We start from the raw sequence: 19,222 nt of genomic DNA, 5'->3' as shown, positions 1-19,222 counted from the left end.
AATCACTGAATAAAAAAACACAGATGGTATAATTTGGTTTATTACAAACAGATAATAATTATATGAAATATAGTGTTCAAACTACATGATGTTAATAAAAACAAGATACAGAATAAAATATCAATATTGAATTAATATAAATTATAACATACAGATTCTTTCTTGTGTAAAAATGATCAGAAATAAAATGGAATTACCAAATTTTTAAACTGATTAAAAATGAATCTATATGAATTAATTTTAAATCACCAAACAAAGATCTGGATATCCAGATTAACTGTTCAATTATGGCGAAGGATATACAGACATCAATTTGTTAATAGCATACATTTAACAAATTTAGTAATAATAATCATAATTTAATATCACAGATGATTCCAAATGAAATTATTCAATCTTCTTTTTTTAAAAATCTTTAAAATATTTTTTGTAATTTTAAGTACTACCCAACAGGCAGCACAAAAATTACTTAACAGTATTTTACAATAATGTCATATTATAAAACTAATTTGGTAAATAATTGCCATTTACTGTGAAATACACAGTAAAAAGCAAAAAGGTTCTGTTAATGGCTTAAACAATACAAGGTGCTACCCAAAAGTTCGGGAATTTGAATTTCGCGCGTGAACCATTGCTGGTACGACCTGCTGCTGCTAGATGTGGCTAACAGTACTCTTTGTGAATCAGTGTTCCAACAGCTGTGATGGTGAGAGGCTGCATTGTTGACTTACGTACGGTTGTGTAACGCTGTGTTTTACTGCTTCGGCGAAGTTCCAAATGGCAGATTTCAAACAGCAAAGAACCTGCACCGAATTTTGCTTCATGCTTAAAAAAAACTGGTGCAGAAACCCATCGCATGCTTGTGGAAGCATTTGGTGACAATGCTATGAGTAAAAGTAAAACTTTTTTGTGCTACAAACGATTCAAAGATGGACAACGACAGTCAATGATGATGAGCATTCAGGAAGAGCATCAACAAGCGCAACACTGGAAAACATCGTGAAAATGAGAGAGGCTATTGTTGCAGATCGTAGACAAACAATCCATGATGTTTGTGCAATCGTACAAATGTCATATGGGTCTGTGCAACGTATCTTGTCGGACAATTTGAACATGAGACGCATTTCTGCAAAATTCGTACCAAGACTGTTGAACAGCAACCAGAAACAAAATCGCGTAGCTGTCTGTAGTAAATTGAAAAATTCAGCAAGAGATGACCCTAACTTCATCTCCAACATCATAACTGGTGATGAGACATGGGTGTATGGGTATGACCCTAAAACTAAGCAGCAGTCTTCGCAGTGGAAGTCGCCAAGTTCACCGCGGCCAAAAAAAGCACGCCAAGTTCGCAGTAACGTGAAGTCCATGATGATTGTTTTTTCGACATCAAAGGCATTATCCATAAGGAATTTGTTCCTCTTGGTCAAACTGTCAATGAGATGTTCTATTGTGAAGTTTTGAAGCAGTTACATGAAAGCATTAGGCGTAAACGTTCAGATCTATGGGGTAACAACAGCTGAGTTCTGCACCATGACAACATGCCTGCGCACACATTGCTAGCTATTCAGAATTTCTTGGCTTCCAAAAAGATGGTAGTGATTCCCCACCCACCCTATTTGCCTGACCGTGCCCCGTGCGACTTTTTTCTCTTTCCAAAAATAAAATTTCAATTGAAAGACCATCGCTTTAACACAAATGAGGAGATTCAGAAAGAAACGCAGAACATGCTTTGAACATTTACACATGCAGACTTCCAGGGATGCATGGAATTATGGGGAAAATGCTGGGATCACTGCATCAATGCCCAAGGGGATTACTTTGAAGGAGACAGTGGAAATTATAAGTTATGGTAAGCTATCTTATTTTTATGGTAAAATTCCAGAACTTTTGGGTAGCACCTCGTACTTTTTACTTGTGGAAGTTAGCAATATAGTTTATGTCTGCTATATCGGTAACAAGATGCCCCATATTTTCCATAAAACATTTATTAATTATGCCATATTGGTTACTCTTTTTAAATCCATTCAAAATAAAATTTTGATTGTTGCTTCTGTAGTACTTAGAACATTATTTGTGATTAGTTTTTGTTCATTAATTTTTTTTTTCTTTATTATAATAAAACATTTCTTTAACACCCTATCAATTTTCCAACTACCTTTTCTAGCTTCCCCTTACTTTATATTCTGTTTGTGTTGTTAGTATTATTAGATTTCTGTAAAGATACTGTGTGTGGGTGCATATAATAGTTGAAAACTAGTAGTTGGTAGTTCATTTCAAAAGTCAGGCTAATTTTTTACTTATCTGAAAACGACAGAAGTAGATTACAATCAGATCGTTGAAGATATCAAAATTAAGAAATTAGTAAATAAACTTGTAGAAGAAGTTATTTTTAAGCAGAAGTGAAGTCAAAATTATTTTGAGATTAAAGGCAAAGGAAAAGGATGTGAATACTAAAGTTGGAAAGAAAAATATGTGAACAATTAAGTCAAAATTATTTTAAAGTGAAATTAAAGTGGACACTCCATATGTAATCATACAGTACTTACTTGTTTGTATGTATGTGTGTGTTTACATGTTTATTTTTCTTAATATCTCTGTAACAGATAAACATATAATCATGAAATTTGGTATGGTGACTCCTGTACATGAGAAACTATGCAAATAAAATTTTATGAAAATGAGACTAGGTGGGGTGGTTCCCCATTACCTCATTGTGATATTAAGTGCAGTTACAAACATTTTGCAGCCATATGGCCAGATTTCTAGATAATGGTTATATAAATGAAAAACAGAAAGAACAAAAAAAGTGATATCAAAGATGACCTACAGTATACCTATGTCAGAAAACCATGAAACTTATTATACTGAGGTGAGTTAAAACAATCTGTACATTGCAATAAATTAGAAATGTCAATCAGTAGAATTAAAAAGAACTTTTAAGGGAAAAAGTAAATATTTATCTTAGAAAACCAATCACGAATTAAAACAAACCAGCTACTGAGTATTCCATATCATCCCACGTTGAACTGACATCTCCAGTCCAAGTTCCTGAATAATGTCCAATTCCAGGGAATGTAGCACGTGTAATTACAAAAGCTCTTTTTCTTGTTATATTTTCCAGGGCTCTAGAAAATAACAATTAATGAAACAAACAGTAATAAAATATAAATTATTTTCAATAGTTTTCATAAAATTTGTGATTTTTAAAAATTTATATTTTTTATGAAAATCATGACAATAGAAGTAAAATATGTTCATCAACATACAATAAGAATGCATTATTATCATATAAAAATCAGTGATATTTATAATAAAATCCTCAATAGAATTATGGTATGTTATAAGTATTGCAATACTATTTTGTATTTTGCTGGCTATAATTTTGAAATAAAATGTAATATAATTTATTTATTTAATAGATAAATAAATAAAAACAATAGTTACAGAATTAAACTAATAAAAAATTATAAAATATTAACAAACAAATTTAATGAATATTCCAATTATAAGATATTACAAAAATACTGATGAAATTAAGCAATTTATTTTTTAAAAAAACAAAAGTAAATGAGTTTCACTGTTGAGCAGTTATTAAGAGGTACTGTAAACCACTTTTAAAAGTAGCTGTGATAAAAATTAAATGGCTGCCTAAAGTTTTGCAAATAAAGATTTTTGTTTATCAATGCTCTTTTTAAAATTATGTCATAATTGTACTCTTTTCATTTAAGAGTTGCTAGGAGACCCTCCCTATGGGTTTGGAATGGCGGCCTTATCCGAAAAATAGGTTGTTTTACAGCAGAAGAATTTCATTTCAATAACACAGAATAGTATTAATATGTTGAAGAATTATTTAAGGATTCCCATACTTTGGACTCAAATGTATACTCATGGTATAAACAGGTGTTCCAAATGATTAAATACATTTCTTATACTCTGGTATTTCATTATACCCACACCAAATTTCAGGTACAGCCTAAAATATATAAAGACAATATAACACCAAGAGAAGACACATTTAATAATATTTTTCCAATATATTAACCAAGGGTTTAAGAAATAATGGTAGAATCTCTCTGTGGATGACAAACTGTTGACATTCAGCAACCAATCCAACCATTAAATGTCATATTAAATTAATAAATCAACAAAATAAAATAAAACAAAATATTCTTACTTGGTAGTAGCTATAGTTTGAGTAAGACCATACACATTATGCAAATCATAATGATTCCCTGCATAGTGTTTAGCGGACATACAAATTGTATGAAATGATAACAGATCACCATCTACGCGAGGTAAATATGGTGGATTATCAAGTGAATTGTTTGGACAACCATCAAAACTGCCATTAATAAAATTAGTTGGTTCATTCATATCCTGCATCAAAGAAAAACAGTAATTTGATGTAAATAACCATAGAACTTATCTTTTATTACTTACTATACTACAATATTGACATTTCATGCCTCTCAGATCTAAAAATAATAAACAACCAAAGTGAAAATTATTAATTTTTATGCTAAATTAACATAAAATCAAAACCAGATTTAATTAAAATGAAGAGTTAAGCGATATGTATACAAAAAAAAATCAATATTCAGTAGTAGCTGTTTTTCAGCTGGTCTTAAAATAACCTTTTAATATAATGCTACTGATACGTGCAGAATAGTAGTGCTGAGTTTGAAATAATGCAAATAACACACAAGTACTCATATTTTAGGTTACACGTCAAAACTCTCATTAACTAAAATCTAATCCAATTCTATGTAAATAATAAAAAAGCGACCCAATGATTAATGAAAAAATACTTCAATTTTATAAGTCACTAAACTATTACATTTAAAATTCTGTACACTTTGTACAATCACATATTATTACATTCAAACAGAAATTTGTGAAGTACTGATTAATTACTGCATAAAATATAAGTTAAAAACATTATAATGGATTATACAACACAACACAAGGGCACATGTATATGCAAATGTTGGCAAGACTGCAGTTTGTGTAAGTATGCCTGTACATATACTAGAGCAGAGTCACACTGTTACCATTAGTTGACATAGAACAATGGTGTGATGAATAAATAATATTTACTATAAAAATTATATTTTAAAAATGATGACAGTCAAGCTGTTTGTAGGTAGTTTCATTGGTACTTAAATGTTTGTTATCAAGATTCTGTCACATCTGATTATGGGATAAATACCTGGGTTAGTAATTTTAAAAAATATCTTCAACAAAAAGGAAAAAATTACTGATAAGGCAGAAACAGTTTGCATACCAGTAAATGTTGAAGCAGATAGAGTGGTTCAAAGAGTCTGCATGATCAGTCCAAAATCATTCAAGGTTGCTTAATAAATGGTGTACAAATTTATGTAGAATACCTCAAAATATCTGAATTTTCACTCACACTGAAGTCACACGACTTAAAAATTATAAAAATTCTGGTGAGTTAATTTTATAAACTTTTGAAATTACCAGAGTTTTTCCTAATTTATGGACGTCAGATGAAGCAAACTTTTTACTAAAATTGTTTTGCAAATAAACAAAATTTCTGATACTAAGCATTAGAAAATTTGCAACAGCTTCATGAGCACCCCTTTCACACAAAAAAGGTAATTTTGATAAGCTGTCTCATCCCAGTCCAGATTAATGGACTAATTTCTTTGAAAATGAGTTCAGTCATCCAACAACTGTTATTGTAGCTCAGTACATCAAGATGACCAAAGAAATTTTAACTAAACAGCCTATGTCATATCAGGAGTGGAAGAAAAACTATAAAATTAGTTTTACAGCAGTCCTGGCTTGGTGATGAAAACTGGTCTATCAGTCAGAAGTAAATATAAATAACGCAGATAAACATAGCATTACAACCTTCAATGCTTTTAATTATGAATTAATGTATAGATTCTGACATTTTTACTGTAATAACAAGATAAATATAAGATAATTTAAATAAGTAAAAGATAATAATAATAATATTAACCTTCACACAACAAATCTTCAATCACATTTATTGCAAAAAGAACAGAAATTGATTGAACTTAGTGGTTCAAAAAGACCAAAAAGGCATGGAAATAACTGAAGAAATAATAAAACACAGCCATGATCTGAACTGGTAACAGATTTTAAGGGTTTCCAAGAGGAGAAAAAGAAACGTATATCTGGTCAGAATAGAGAAGGCAAAAACAAAGCAAAATAATGAACTATGGGAAGATCAGAAAAGAAAAAACCTAGAAGAGAGAGAAATTAATGAAAAATGATGCTTCATGTAGTTCTCAAGTTGCCAAAACATAAAAAAAATTATTTTTGTAATCATTATCATTATTCTATTAACTTACAAGCCATATTCCATCATATCTAAATTGATTTTGGAACTGCTCCTCCAGCTGGTTTTGCCAGTACTCTGCAGTTAATGGATTTGTAAAATCAGGAAAAACAGTTTTATTACTTTTATTCCAGACCTACAAAAAAATAAAACCTTAAAATTAACATTTTTTCTTAATATCCTTAAACAAAGTTTTAAAATTGAAAAGTTGAATAGTTATAATACAACACTTCATAACATTTAAAAAAAAATACTTTTATTCTATAAAATGACAGTAAAGGTTAGTTGCTTTTACACAGATTTGAATACTAGACAGTTGAACCCCAAATAGTGAAGTATACTTTGGTGGTTAGGGTTCAATTAAACACACATCTGAGGAATGATCAGCCTGAGTCTGTTCAAGACTGCACCTCATTTACATGTATACATATCATTCTCATCTCTGGGGGGGGGGTTGCTTATTGTTCACTACTTGGAACAGATTACAAAACTACACATTAGAGAAAAAAAAAAACAATTTTATGCACTTATAATATATATGCGCTTATGTTCCTTGTGCACTTTAGAAGGTTGTCAGGTATTGGAACTTTTTTTTTTTTTTGTCTTCAGTTATTTGACTGGTTTGATGCAGCTCTCCAAGATTCCCTATCTAGTGCTAGTCGTTTCATTTCAGTATACCCTCTACATCCTACATCCCTTACAATTTGTTTTACATATTCCAAACGTGGCCTGCCTACACAATTTTTCCCTTCTACCTGTCCTTCCAAAATTAAAGCGACTATTCCAGGATGCCTTAGTATGTGGCCTATAAGTCTGTCTCTTCTTTTAACTATATTTTTCCAAATGCTTCTTTCTTCATCTATTTGCCGCAATACCTCCTCATTTGTCACTTTATCCACCCATCTGATTTTTAACATTCTCCTATAGCACCACATTTCAAAAGCTTCTAACCTTTTCTTCTCAGATACTCCGATTGTCCAAGTTTCACTTCCATATAAAGCGACACTCCAAACATACACTTTCAAAAATCTTTTCCTGACATTTAAATTAATTTTTGATGTAAACAACTTATATTTCTTACTGAAGGCTCGTTTAGCTTGTGCTATTCGGCATTTTATATCGCTCCTGCTTCGTCCATCTTTAGTAATTCTACTTCCCAAATAACAAAATTCTTCTACCTCCATAATCCTTTCTCCTCCTATTTTCACATTCAGTGGTCCATCTTTGTTATTTCTACTACATTTCATTACTTTTGTTTTGTTCTTGTTTATTTTCATGCGATAGTTCTTGCGTAGGACTTCATCTATGCCGTTCATTGTCTCTTCTAAATCCTTTTTATTCTCGGCTAGAATTACTATATCATCAGCAAATCGTAGCATCTTTATCTTTTCACCTTGTACTGTTACTCCGAATCTAAATTGTTCTTTAACATCATTAACTGCTAGTTCCATGTAAAGATTAAAAAGTAACGGAGATAGAGAACATCCTTGTCGGACTCCCTTTCTTATTATGGCTTCTTTCTTATGTTCTTCAATTGCTACTGTTGCTGTTTGGTTCCTGTACATGTTAGCAATTGTTCTTCTATCTCTGTATTTGAACCCTAATTTTTTAAAAATGCTGAACATTTTATTCCAGTCTACGTTATCGAATGCCTTTTCTAGGTCTATAAACGCCAAGTATGTTGGTTTGTTTTTCTTTAATCTTCCTTCTACTATTAATCTGAGGCCTAAAATTGCTTCCCTTGTCCCTATACTTTTCCTGAAACCAAATTGGTCTTCTCCTAACACTTCCTCCACTCTCCTCTCAATTCTTCTGTATAGAATTCTAGTTAAGATTTTTGATGCATGACTAGTTAAACTAATTGTTCTGTATTCTTCACATTTATCTGCCCCTGATTTCTTTGGTATCATTACTATAACACTTTTTTTGAAGTCTGACGGAAATTCCCCTTTTTCATAAATATTACACACCAGTTTGTATAATCTATCAATCGCCTCCTCTCCTGCACTGCGCAGTAATTCTACAGGTATTCCATCTATTCCAGGAGCCTTTCTGCCATTTAAATCTTTTAATGCTCTCTTAAATTCAGATCTCAGTATTGTTTCTCCCATTTCATCCTCCTCAACTTCCTCTTCTTCCTCTATAAAACCATTTTCTAGTTCATTTCCTCCATATAACTCTTCAATATATTCCACCCATCTATCGACTTTACCTTTCGTATTATATATAGGTGTACCATCTTTGTTTAACACATTATTAGATTTTAATTTATGTACCCCAAAATTTTCCTTAACTTTCCTGTATGCTCCGTCTATTTTACCAATGTTCATTTCTCTTTCCACTTCTGAACACTTTTCTTTAATCCACTCTTCTTTCGCCAGTTTGCACTTCCTGTTTATAGCATTTCTTAATTGCCGATAGTTCCTTTTACTTTCTTCATCACTAGCATTCTTATATTTTCTACGTTCATCCATCAGCTGCAATATATCGTCTGAAACCCAAGGTTTTCTACCAGTTCTCTTTATTCCGCCTAAGTTCGCTTCTGCTGATTTAAGAATTTCCTTTTTAACATTCTCCCATTCTTCTTCTACATTTTCTATCTTATCTTTTTTACTCAGACCTCTAGCGATGTCCTCCTCAAAACTCTTCCTCAAGCTTCTCTAAATTCCACCGATTCATCTGACACCTTTTCTTCAGGTTTTTAAACCCCAATCTACATTTCATTATCACCAAATTATGGTCGCTATCAATGTCTGCTCCAGGGTAAGTTTTGCAGTCCACGAGTTGATTTCTAAATCTTTGCTTAACCATGATATAATCTATCTGATACCTTGCAGTATCGCCTGGCTTTTTCCAAGTGTATATTCTTCTATTATGATTTTTAAATTGGGTGTTGGCAATTACTAAATTATACTTCGTGCAAAACTCTATAAGTCGGTCCCCTCTTTCATTCCTTTTGCCCAGCCCGTATTCACCCACTATATTTCCTTCCTTGCCTTTTCCAATGCTTGCATTCCAATCTCCAACTATTATTAAATTTTCATCTCCTTTTACGTGTTTAATTGCTTCATCAATCTCTTCGTATACACATTCTACCTCATCATCATCATGGGCGCTTGTAGGCATATAGACATTAACAATCGTTGTCGGTTTAGGTTTTGAATTTATCCTTATTACAATGACTCTATCGCTATGCGTCTTGAAATACTCCACTCTCCTCCCTATTTTCTTGTTCATCACGAAACCTACTCCTGCCTGCCCATTATTTGACGCTGAGTTAATTACTCTAAAGTCACCCGACCAAAAGTCGCCTTCCTCTTCCCACCGAACCTCACTAATTCCTACTATATCCACGTTTACCCTATCCATTTCCCTTTTTAAATTCTCTAGCCTACCAACCTTTTTTAAGCTTCTAACATTCCACGCTCCGACTCGTAGAATGTTATTTTTTACTTTTCTGGTGACCCCTTCCTTAGTAGTCCCCACCCGGAGATCCGAACGGGGGACTATTTTACCTCCGGAATATTTTACCAAGGAAGGCGCCTCCATTATTGCTTTTGAAAATGCAGAGCCACATTTTCTTGGAAAAAAAAACAGCTGTAGTTTTCCATTGCTTTCAGCTGCGCAGTACTCAGAGGACTGAGTGATGTTGATACGGCCGTTTAAGTCGTCCTGACTCACACCCCTAACAACTACTGAAAGAGCTGCTGCCCTCTTTCAGGAATCATTCCTTAGTCTGGCTCTCAACAGATACCTCTCCGATATGGTTGCACCTTCGGTCCAGCTACTCTGTATCCCTGAGCACTCAAGCCCCCTCACCAACGGCAAGGTCTCATGATTCATAGAGGAGGATTGGAACAAAAATTAAAAATTATAGAATTAAAATATGGACAAAAGGATTAAAAATATAATTGTGTTACATCACAGATGATATGACTCTTGTAGCTAAAAAATAATGGGAGGCTGAGATACAAATCAAGAAAGTACAAAACAAGTGGCTAAAATGGGACTTAAAATCTCATTTTGAAAAAATTAAAATCATGACTAACATTAAGCATGCTTAAAAAATCTTGATATCAATTATTGCAATATTAAGAAAATAAAACAACTGAAATATCTAGGAGAATGGATCAGCTGGAATGCAATGAACAAATGCACAATTACAAAACACCAAAATGTGTGAGAACAAAACATAGAAAATGAAACTTGCATTCCAATTGACTAAAGAAGACACATATAATAAAAAATGATTTTTGGAACATTAAAATTAAACATTACAACAATAATAAAACCAGAAGCCTTGTACACAGCGGAATCGTTAGCAAAGGAATAATGGATAATCCAGAATGAAGGAAAAATATCATCAGAAAAATATTAGGTTTAAAATTCCAAAAAGATAAACTTAAATTAATTCCCAATAAAGATATATACAACAAAACAGAATGACTTTCAGACACAATGAGAGAAAGAATTAACCTCTATAATCATCTCTCCAGAATGAATACAACAGATTCACAAAACAAATCACTGAATTCTTCATTTCTAGAAAAACAAAGAGAAATGGTTAAAACTGATTCAAGATCTAGCAGAACTAAATGTAACAAAAAAAAAGCCATTAAAGAAAGAGACAATCTAAGGAAAATATTAAAAGATGAAAACCAAAAATTCCTGGGAAAGCAATGTCAAAACACAAAAAGAGAAGAACAAAAAAAATCCATGTCTGAAAGAATGGAAACTTACTAGCAAAAAAGAAAAGAAGCTAGAACACATTAGAAGTAATTGATCTAACATACCCTATTGTAGGTGATTAGAGGAAAAACATTATTCACACTTTAATCATAATGAAGAAACTTCCCTTGGAGCTACTTTTTTATTTTATTACTTTTCAATAAAAAAAACCTAGTCAGATAAAAAATCTACAATTGTTTGGTAAACAATTAATACTTTTATCTTTAACATAAAAAACACTACAGTGATTTAGCCTTCTCTACAACTTTAGTGTCATCTTGCCTTTTCTATGACCAGCACTTTCTGCTGGCCATAGTAAAAAATAAAACTAGACCAAAACAACAGAATATGTTATAATAAAACACAGTTTGAACTTGCAGTCAGCTAAATAAAAACATATCAAAAGACTACAGAAAATATTAACATACAAAACTAGTTTTGAAGAAAAGACATGAAAGAAAATGGACTACCAGGGATATGCAAAGTTGAATATATCATGTTATCAGTGTACTTATGCAGACCAGTTTTTTTATAGATAACAGACTATTACAGCACCTGTAGAATCTTATATGATATGCTTATAACTACTTCAAGAATTAATTTGTAATTCTTAACTACTACCTCGAGTTTCATGCAACTTGTACCTGGTTTCACGCAACATTCATTATCTTATTTTGTAGCTTGTCATTAACTTACTTGGCAGTTCTGCATTTTTTTTTCATTAGTCATCAACACCCTGACCTAAATTTCCTTATGAGTTTTCATAGTAATTATTTTGCCTTGGTTCTCATTTTTATACTTTTATAAAAACTTTTCAATTCAAAATCTGAAAATAAAGATTGCTTTTTAATGTGTGCAAATGTTTAGCCATTGTTTATACTTTACTCAGGCAATTTTAGTATAAACAGGAGTAACTGCATAAGCACTTTATGCATCTAATGTGAAAAATCTTGATTTTTCACATTATTCAAAAAATTTTGAATTTTTTAGGAAAACTTTATGCCCCATTCCTTTTAGCAATTCCTTTTACTTGCTTTATTTTGTGATTAAGTTTTTCTCTTAAGCTGATAAATATTTTATTTTTTTATTTACAATGACTAATATAAAAATTATTTAATGCCTTTTAAACTGCACGGATATCATTTTTCTTGAAGCTAATTATGCAGCTTCGTCAGTGGAATTACCTTGTTAAAGGTAAAAAAAAATCTCTTAGATTGTTAGAAAACTCCTCAGTAGCTACTTAAATAATTAATTTGATTTATCTTATGTTCATATTAACAAATTTTATGCAATGCACAATATTTTCATGTTATATGTTTTGTATTAATGTACTGTTTTTATGAGATGACTTACAAAGAAAGATTGAATCTGCTGTTCCATGTGGTGTTTATATGTGTTCTTTGTAGGCTGGAGGAATCTGGTTACAGAGGTTTATGTATTGTTTAGTGGTTACTGAAATATTTTTTTATCCATATTTTTTAACTCCCACAAAATATCTAAAAGTAACAATTACCCTGCATAAGAAAGGCTTTTGACCCGTATTGTCCATGATAAATAATTTTTTTGTAATTCCCTCATCATATGGTGGATAAGAGCCTGATGGCTCTCCAGCACTTATTCCAGGATCTACAAGAATCACATAGTGCATTTCTTCCTGAAACATGAATCATAATGTGATTTAAAATACTTAGAATATGAAATAAATAAGCATAATGAATTAATATGTAATGAAAATGAAAAATTATCTTAATTTTTTAATAATTATGATAATACAATACAATAAATCCAAGATAACCTGAAATAAATCAACCAATATTAAATGGTATTACCACTGTAGTAATAGTGCCAAAACAATTTACTAAAGTGAGAACTGATAGAAATGTGATGGTTAGAATTATCACAACTCCAACCATATTTATGTATATTCTTTCATGTTTCCATAAGCCCTCTAATAATTTATACAGAGTGATTCACAAAGAATGTAACAAACTTTCAGGATGTGTTCTACTGGTGAAAAATAAAGAAGAAAGTTCAAACATAGGATCAGAAATACAGTGTTCACAAATGTCAACTGGTGAAAGATTTCATCCTCATTTTCACGCCTTCAGTAAAAATTAAGCAAGAAAAATTGCAAAATTAGGTCCAAGACTTATAATCTGGGAAAAAACAAAAGATTGGGGTCGAAAAACACTTGTTTTATGTTTGGTTAAAATAACATTGTTAAATGGGTACTAAACTCATAAAAGTCTAAACAAAACTTGTACAAAAGTTTTATTCTGAGTAAAATGTACGAATAAAATTCACAGAATGTAAACACAAAAGTAATAACAATTCTGAACTGCATTAAAGACATAACATAATAAACTTTAAAATAAAATTGTTTCCAAACCTATGTTTATAAAAAACTTTCTTCTTTGTTTTCACCGGTAAAACATGTCCTGAATATTGGTTACATTCTTTGTGAATCATACACTTTATATATTTATTTTCTTTTTCTATTTAGCCTCCAGAACCACTATCAGGTATTACTTCAGAGGAGGAATGAGGATGATATGTATGAATGTAAATGAAGTGTAGTCTTGAACAGTCTCAGCATTACCAACCCACCAGGCTGTTCTAGTGGTAAATTCGTCATTGCAAATCAGCTGATTTTGAAGTTAAGAGTTATGAGGTTCAACTCCTAGTAAAGGCAGTTACTTTTATAAAATGGATTTGAATATTAGATCATGGACATCGGTGTTCTTTGGTAGTTGGGTTTCAATTAACCACACATCTCAGGAATAGCTGAACTTCTTTTTCAGTTTTAGCCTTCACAACTATCATAAGACTTCCGAGGATGAATGAGGATAATATGTATGAATGTAAATGATGTGTAGTAGCACCAGCTCTAGGGGCGGGCAACCCAAACATTTGTCCAGGCGCAAAAATTTGGGGGTGGTATTTTGGCTGTAAGTGTGAGAAAAGTATTTATGTGTTAAGTACTCAATTAATAGAAAATTTCACATACGATTTTTTCGTTATATTTATATTGTTTATGTCTAAAAGATAAAAATATTTATACTATTAACAAAAAATTAATGCAGAATTTGTAAAGAACAATGCTTGAGTTTGTTTGAACATGCACATACTTCTCTGAACAGAATAGCATTGGCATGAGAGCAGAGCACTGCTTAACTTGTGTTTTAACATGCATAGACTTGCTTATTACCTCTAATTATAAAAGAGCAGTTTCATTACACAATAGCATTATTCTTGCTATTACATCAGTAGTAATAAATGTGGAAGTTAATAAAATTTACTTCAGTGTGATTTCCTAATTTTTAAAGGTAAGTACATTTATAATTAAGTTGTTGTTTAGTCTGATACTAGTTTATTGTAAATCAAAACAATGAAAGCATTTTTAAATAAAATATCATATAAAATTAGAACATATTCTATTTATATTTCTGTTTCATGAAGATAATCATTTGAATCAATAATATAAGACATTTATTAAGTTAACTGCTTTGATAAAACGTGCTTTATAAAAATATATTTGAATAATTAAACTGAATAAAATCTCAAAATCAAGAATTATAAAATTGTTTTAAATGACTATTTATAATTTGCTGAAACATTTGTTATTATAAAATACATACATAATAACACTAGACTTTCTTTACATTCACATACGAAAAATGTTTTGTGTATCGCATAAATATTTTTATGTCGATTGACGGAATATAATTTTGAAATTATGTTAATTACAGTTTTAGTTTATTTAGAACAAGGATAAATCTTCTTTTTTTTATATTATTTTATAGTTTACACTATTTAATTTGAGTTATGTGTGTGCCTCTTCCAGAATATCTGACAAACAAAGAAAACTGTCTGGTTACCAGTACAAAAAAAAAAAAAGGCTGGAAAAGGAAGCTGAAGGGCAAAAACAAGCTGGCGCATTACAGAATTATATCTAGAGTTGTACCAAAACAAATGACGACTCTGAGAATCCAACTTCAAATCCAGTTATAAAAGAAAACATGGAATCGTCAGAGGATGATGATAACAGACAAATGGATGAAGTTTCTAAATCAATTAGAACTGACAACACTCTGACTCTACCATCACCAGATGAAAGCATTGAAAAAATTGACACCAACGTGACACCCACAGAAAGCATTCTACAAACTTTGAGAACAGATCCAGCATTGTGGCCAAGAATTTTAGGAGACGCTGAAAAACGTTTTTTGCTAAGACAAGGTCCACCTAAACCATTGCATAATGACAATGGTCGACATTTTAGCGTAAATTATTATACATGAATGTTAAGCAATGGAGAGCAAGTTTTACGAGACTGGCTAGTGTACTCTCACAAAACTGCGTTTACTGCTTTTGTTACAGAATTTTCGGCTATATAGTTAGTTCTCTTTCAAAGCAAGGTTTTAAAAGTTGGAAGCAACTTTTAAAAGAAACACGGCGAAACTTTAAAAGAGCATTAAATTTCCAAAAATCACAGCTAGAAATTAACCAAAGGTTACAGTGTTGCAAAACTGTACATGCAACCGCTTCAAGAATTATTAATGCCGAAACATATCATTGGAACGAGGTGCTTCTAAGAATCATAACAATTACTAAAATGCTTGGTAAAAGTGGTCTGGCTTTTCAAGGTATAAGCGACAACTTGTTTGAGTATAATGGTAATTTCTTAAAATAGTTGGGTTGCTATCTGAATTTAATTCCATTATGGAAGAGCACATTCGTAGCGTACTCAAAAAAGAAGAGACTAAAGCTCACTATCTAGGGAAAAATATACAAAATGAGATAATAGATCTGCTGCAGTATCTGTACTTTTGGGCAAAAAAGAAAGCCTAAACAATATACTGAGCTTAAAAGTTTTAAAAAAGGGACCCAGGTTGCTAAAAAATTTGTGGTATTTATGGGCATGAAGCAGTATCAATACATGTGGCACAAAGCAGATTCAAGCATTTTCAATCTGGAAATTTTGATGTCAATGATGCACCTGGCTCTAATCAACCAATGACCAAAATCTGGGAAAAATGGCTGGGAAGTTTTGATGCAATCACCATATAGTATATTGTCACCTGCACTTACCACATCAGACTGCCATTTTTCAGTTTCTACAAAACTAACTTGGTATAAAGTTGGTTTCAAAAGAGACCTGTGAAAATTACTTATCACAATTTTTTTACTGTGTTTTCTGAACACAGAAAACACAGAAATTCTATAGTGATGGGATGATTATGATTTTACCTTAAAAATGTAAAAGGTGTTCGATCAAAACAGCACATTTTTGGTTTAATAAACTTCATTTCACTCTCTATAAAAAATGATGGTGCGTGGGTTTGTTTGTTTCTTTGTTGTATGTGCTCATATTTATATTTTAGCTGTTATTGGAACAGAGCAGACCAATGGTGGTACACCAGACAGCTACATACGGTTCCCTCCACGACTCTCTCCCTCTAGAAGCAGTCTGTTGTCAATTAATTTACAGACTGTTTAATTCAGTTTCAAAGTGTTGATTATTTTCATTTATATTTTATATTTGTATCTTTATTTATTATTATTAATTAATTTTATTTATTTAATTTTATTAATGAAAGAAAGGAATTATTAATTAATATTTAGAAGTAAAAAAAAAGGATTCTTTATTTAACGTGAGAGAGTTGTTTATGTGCAGCCACCTGGCACATCATGCAGTCCATTCTGCAGCAATCACATGATCTGCTCTGCACCAATAGCAGCAGCTGGACTGTCAACTAATACAACCACACACAAGACTAAACGAACAACATGGGTACCTTAAGCCAACCCTCTGTTATCAATATGGCTAGCATTAAATATTATATTTCTATTAAATTCTACACCTACTAATCATTCCTTACGCCTAATTTAGATATAAAAGCACCAAAATATTCAAAAATATTCTCTATACAATAATATTTCTTTCCTTAATATTTCTGTAAAACACTTGATATTCCCACAAACATAAGAATACAAATGCATCAATAATCCAGGGGGCAGAGCCCCCTGCCTAGACGGTTTGGCAAGCGAAGCAAGCCTGATCGGCTAATGAAATATAAAAAAATCTAATTTTACTTATGCATTAAAGTGTGATTAAACTTTTTTTCAACTCTTTATTACTCTACAATTTATTTTTAATACAGATGCAAAAACAATATAAATATTACATTTAATTATTTTTAAAATTTTCTTACTTTGGAGGTCTCAAAATATGTTAATTAAAAAAAAAAAAATTAAAAAATATGTATTACAGATGTGCCTACTTTCATGTTTTTAATTAAGTTTAATTTTAAATTAAATAATAGTCTTTTTATATAGATGTTTCCAAACAATGCAGGAAGTGATTGTTCATTAGAAATTAAGAAGAAATATATCTTAAAAACAGGCTAGTGTATTTTAATAAACTAATTTAAAATGTCATTCTTTATGAAACAAATATTATGAACTTATTTCAAAATTGTGGCGATGTGAATTTTCAAACGTTAATATGTTTGTTACATGTAATCTGTGTTTATTTCTACTATAATGTGATCTACATTAAGAAAAATATGTATTTCTTGATATTGCAGGAAATGAAAACTGGCTCAAATTTTTTTTTTTTTGTTGCCTGGTAAAATATGATTCATTTGAAACCTATTTAAACAAGTTTAGTGTTATATTTTTCACAAACTATGTTTAAGATATCAGCTAAGAAAATGTAATTTGACAAAACAAATGTTTAGAAAAATATTAACGTCTTAAGTAATTGATATGGCCACTACTTTTAAATTTGAAAATATAAGTCCATTATATTTTTTTTTTGATAAGTGTGTAAAATGGTACTTCTGCAAGAACTTAACTTTTTTTTTTGCTTGAACAATCACTTTCAAAGTTTGAAACAATATATATATACATATATACACATACATATACACACACATACATTTTTTTTAATTAAAAATTTTTGTATCATTGGGTTCATATCAAAACAAAGATGAAATTTAAAAATGGAAAATTATTACAATATAAAAATAAATTTGTATAAAAAGTTTCCTATTAACACAATTACGTTTTAGCTGAATAAATATAATACTTCTCAACTATGTATACTCATGAGAGAACCAAACTCTGGTATATGAGAGAATTTTCATATTTTTTTAAAAAAAACAATTCATCATTATAATAAATATAGAAGCAGTAGCAAATAACATGATAATTCAATTTTTATATTGTGTTTTAATACTACAATCTGAATCTTTCACAATATTACAGTAATTATCTTAGAATAATGAAATTTCTTATCCTTCTTTCCAAAGGAATTTGATTTTTTTTAATAATTTTACAAATACCCTCACCTTACAGAATAAGTTGTCTATCCTAATTTTATTCATAATTTTTTGAAAAATTACTGAAATCAAATTCAAATGTCAAAAATTATACCTGTAACTTCTTGACATCATGACAAACTCATAAATATTTTTACGTGTTAAATGATAAATTATGATACTGTTTATAAAAAAAAAAAAAAAATCAGCTTACTTGATGAAGGTATTCTACAAATTGTTTAATTCCATCAAATGTATTTTTGTCATAAGTGAAGTCATTCCTTCTATCCATGTAGTCCAAATCATTCCATTGTGTATCCTAAAAAAAAAAAAAAAAAAAAAAAAAAAAAAAATTCATTCCAATTTAATTTGAAATAATATACAATCTAATGAAATGTATTACTCAGTTATACTATGTTTTAAATAAGTAGAATTAATTTCTGTTACTGGAGAGTTCCAATTATCTTAATCTGCAGTTATCTAACATTCCATTGTTACTGGTTGATTGCCCAATCTTGATAAATAGATTTAAAAGGTAACTTCTCTTTGCAACTGACTAGCTTTTAGATTGGCTGGACTTGAATATAATTACCAACAAAGATTTTTTTATCATTTCACCTATCATTATATTATTTTATTTATTTTCTCTACATTGGCTATATTTATTTATGTTTTATTTATTTTTATTTTATGTTACATTTATACATATGTAGCATATTAAACAATGAAAAACAATAAACATAAAAAACAAACACAATTTTCACAAAACTTCTAAACAGCTCGTTCATTACGTAATACTAATCATACTTATAAAATTAATTCTTCGATATTAATGATT

The 19,222-nt window shown here is 30.5% G+C and overlaps 1 protein-coding gene across 1 annotated transcript in view; it reads right to left on the bottom strand.

Moving 5' to 3' along the window:
• The window catches only part of LOC142319656 (lysosomal alpha-glucosidase-like), a 68,861-nt gene that overhangs the window by 22,550 nt on the left and 27,089 nt on the right, over nt 1–19,222 (bottom strand). Inside the window, exons 8-12 of the mRNA XM_075357200.1 lie at nt 18,599–18,703; nt 12,573–12,713; nt 6,345–6,467; nt 4,175–4,377; nt 2,992–3,125 (exon numbers count right to left, since the gene is read on the bottom strand). Of these exons, the coding sequence (XP_075213315.1) occupies nt 2,992–3,125; nt 4,175–4,377; nt 6,345–6,467; nt 12,573–12,713; nt 18,599–18,703 (706 nt within the window). The remainder of the gene's footprint in view (nt 1–2,991; nt 3,126–4,174; nt 4,378–6,344; nt 6,468–12,572; nt 12,714–18,598; nt 18,704–19,222) is intronic.

Source organism: Lycorma delicatula, chromosome 2 (assembly GCF_047948215.1).
Source record: "Lycorma delicatula isolate Av1 chromosome 2, ASM4794821v1, whole genome shotgun sequence".
NCBI classification, from domain to species: Eukaryota; Metazoa; Arthropoda; class Insecta; order Hemiptera; family Fulgoridae; genus Lycorma; species Lycorma delicatula.
This window is presented reverse-complemented; position numbering and strand designations above follow the sequence as displayed.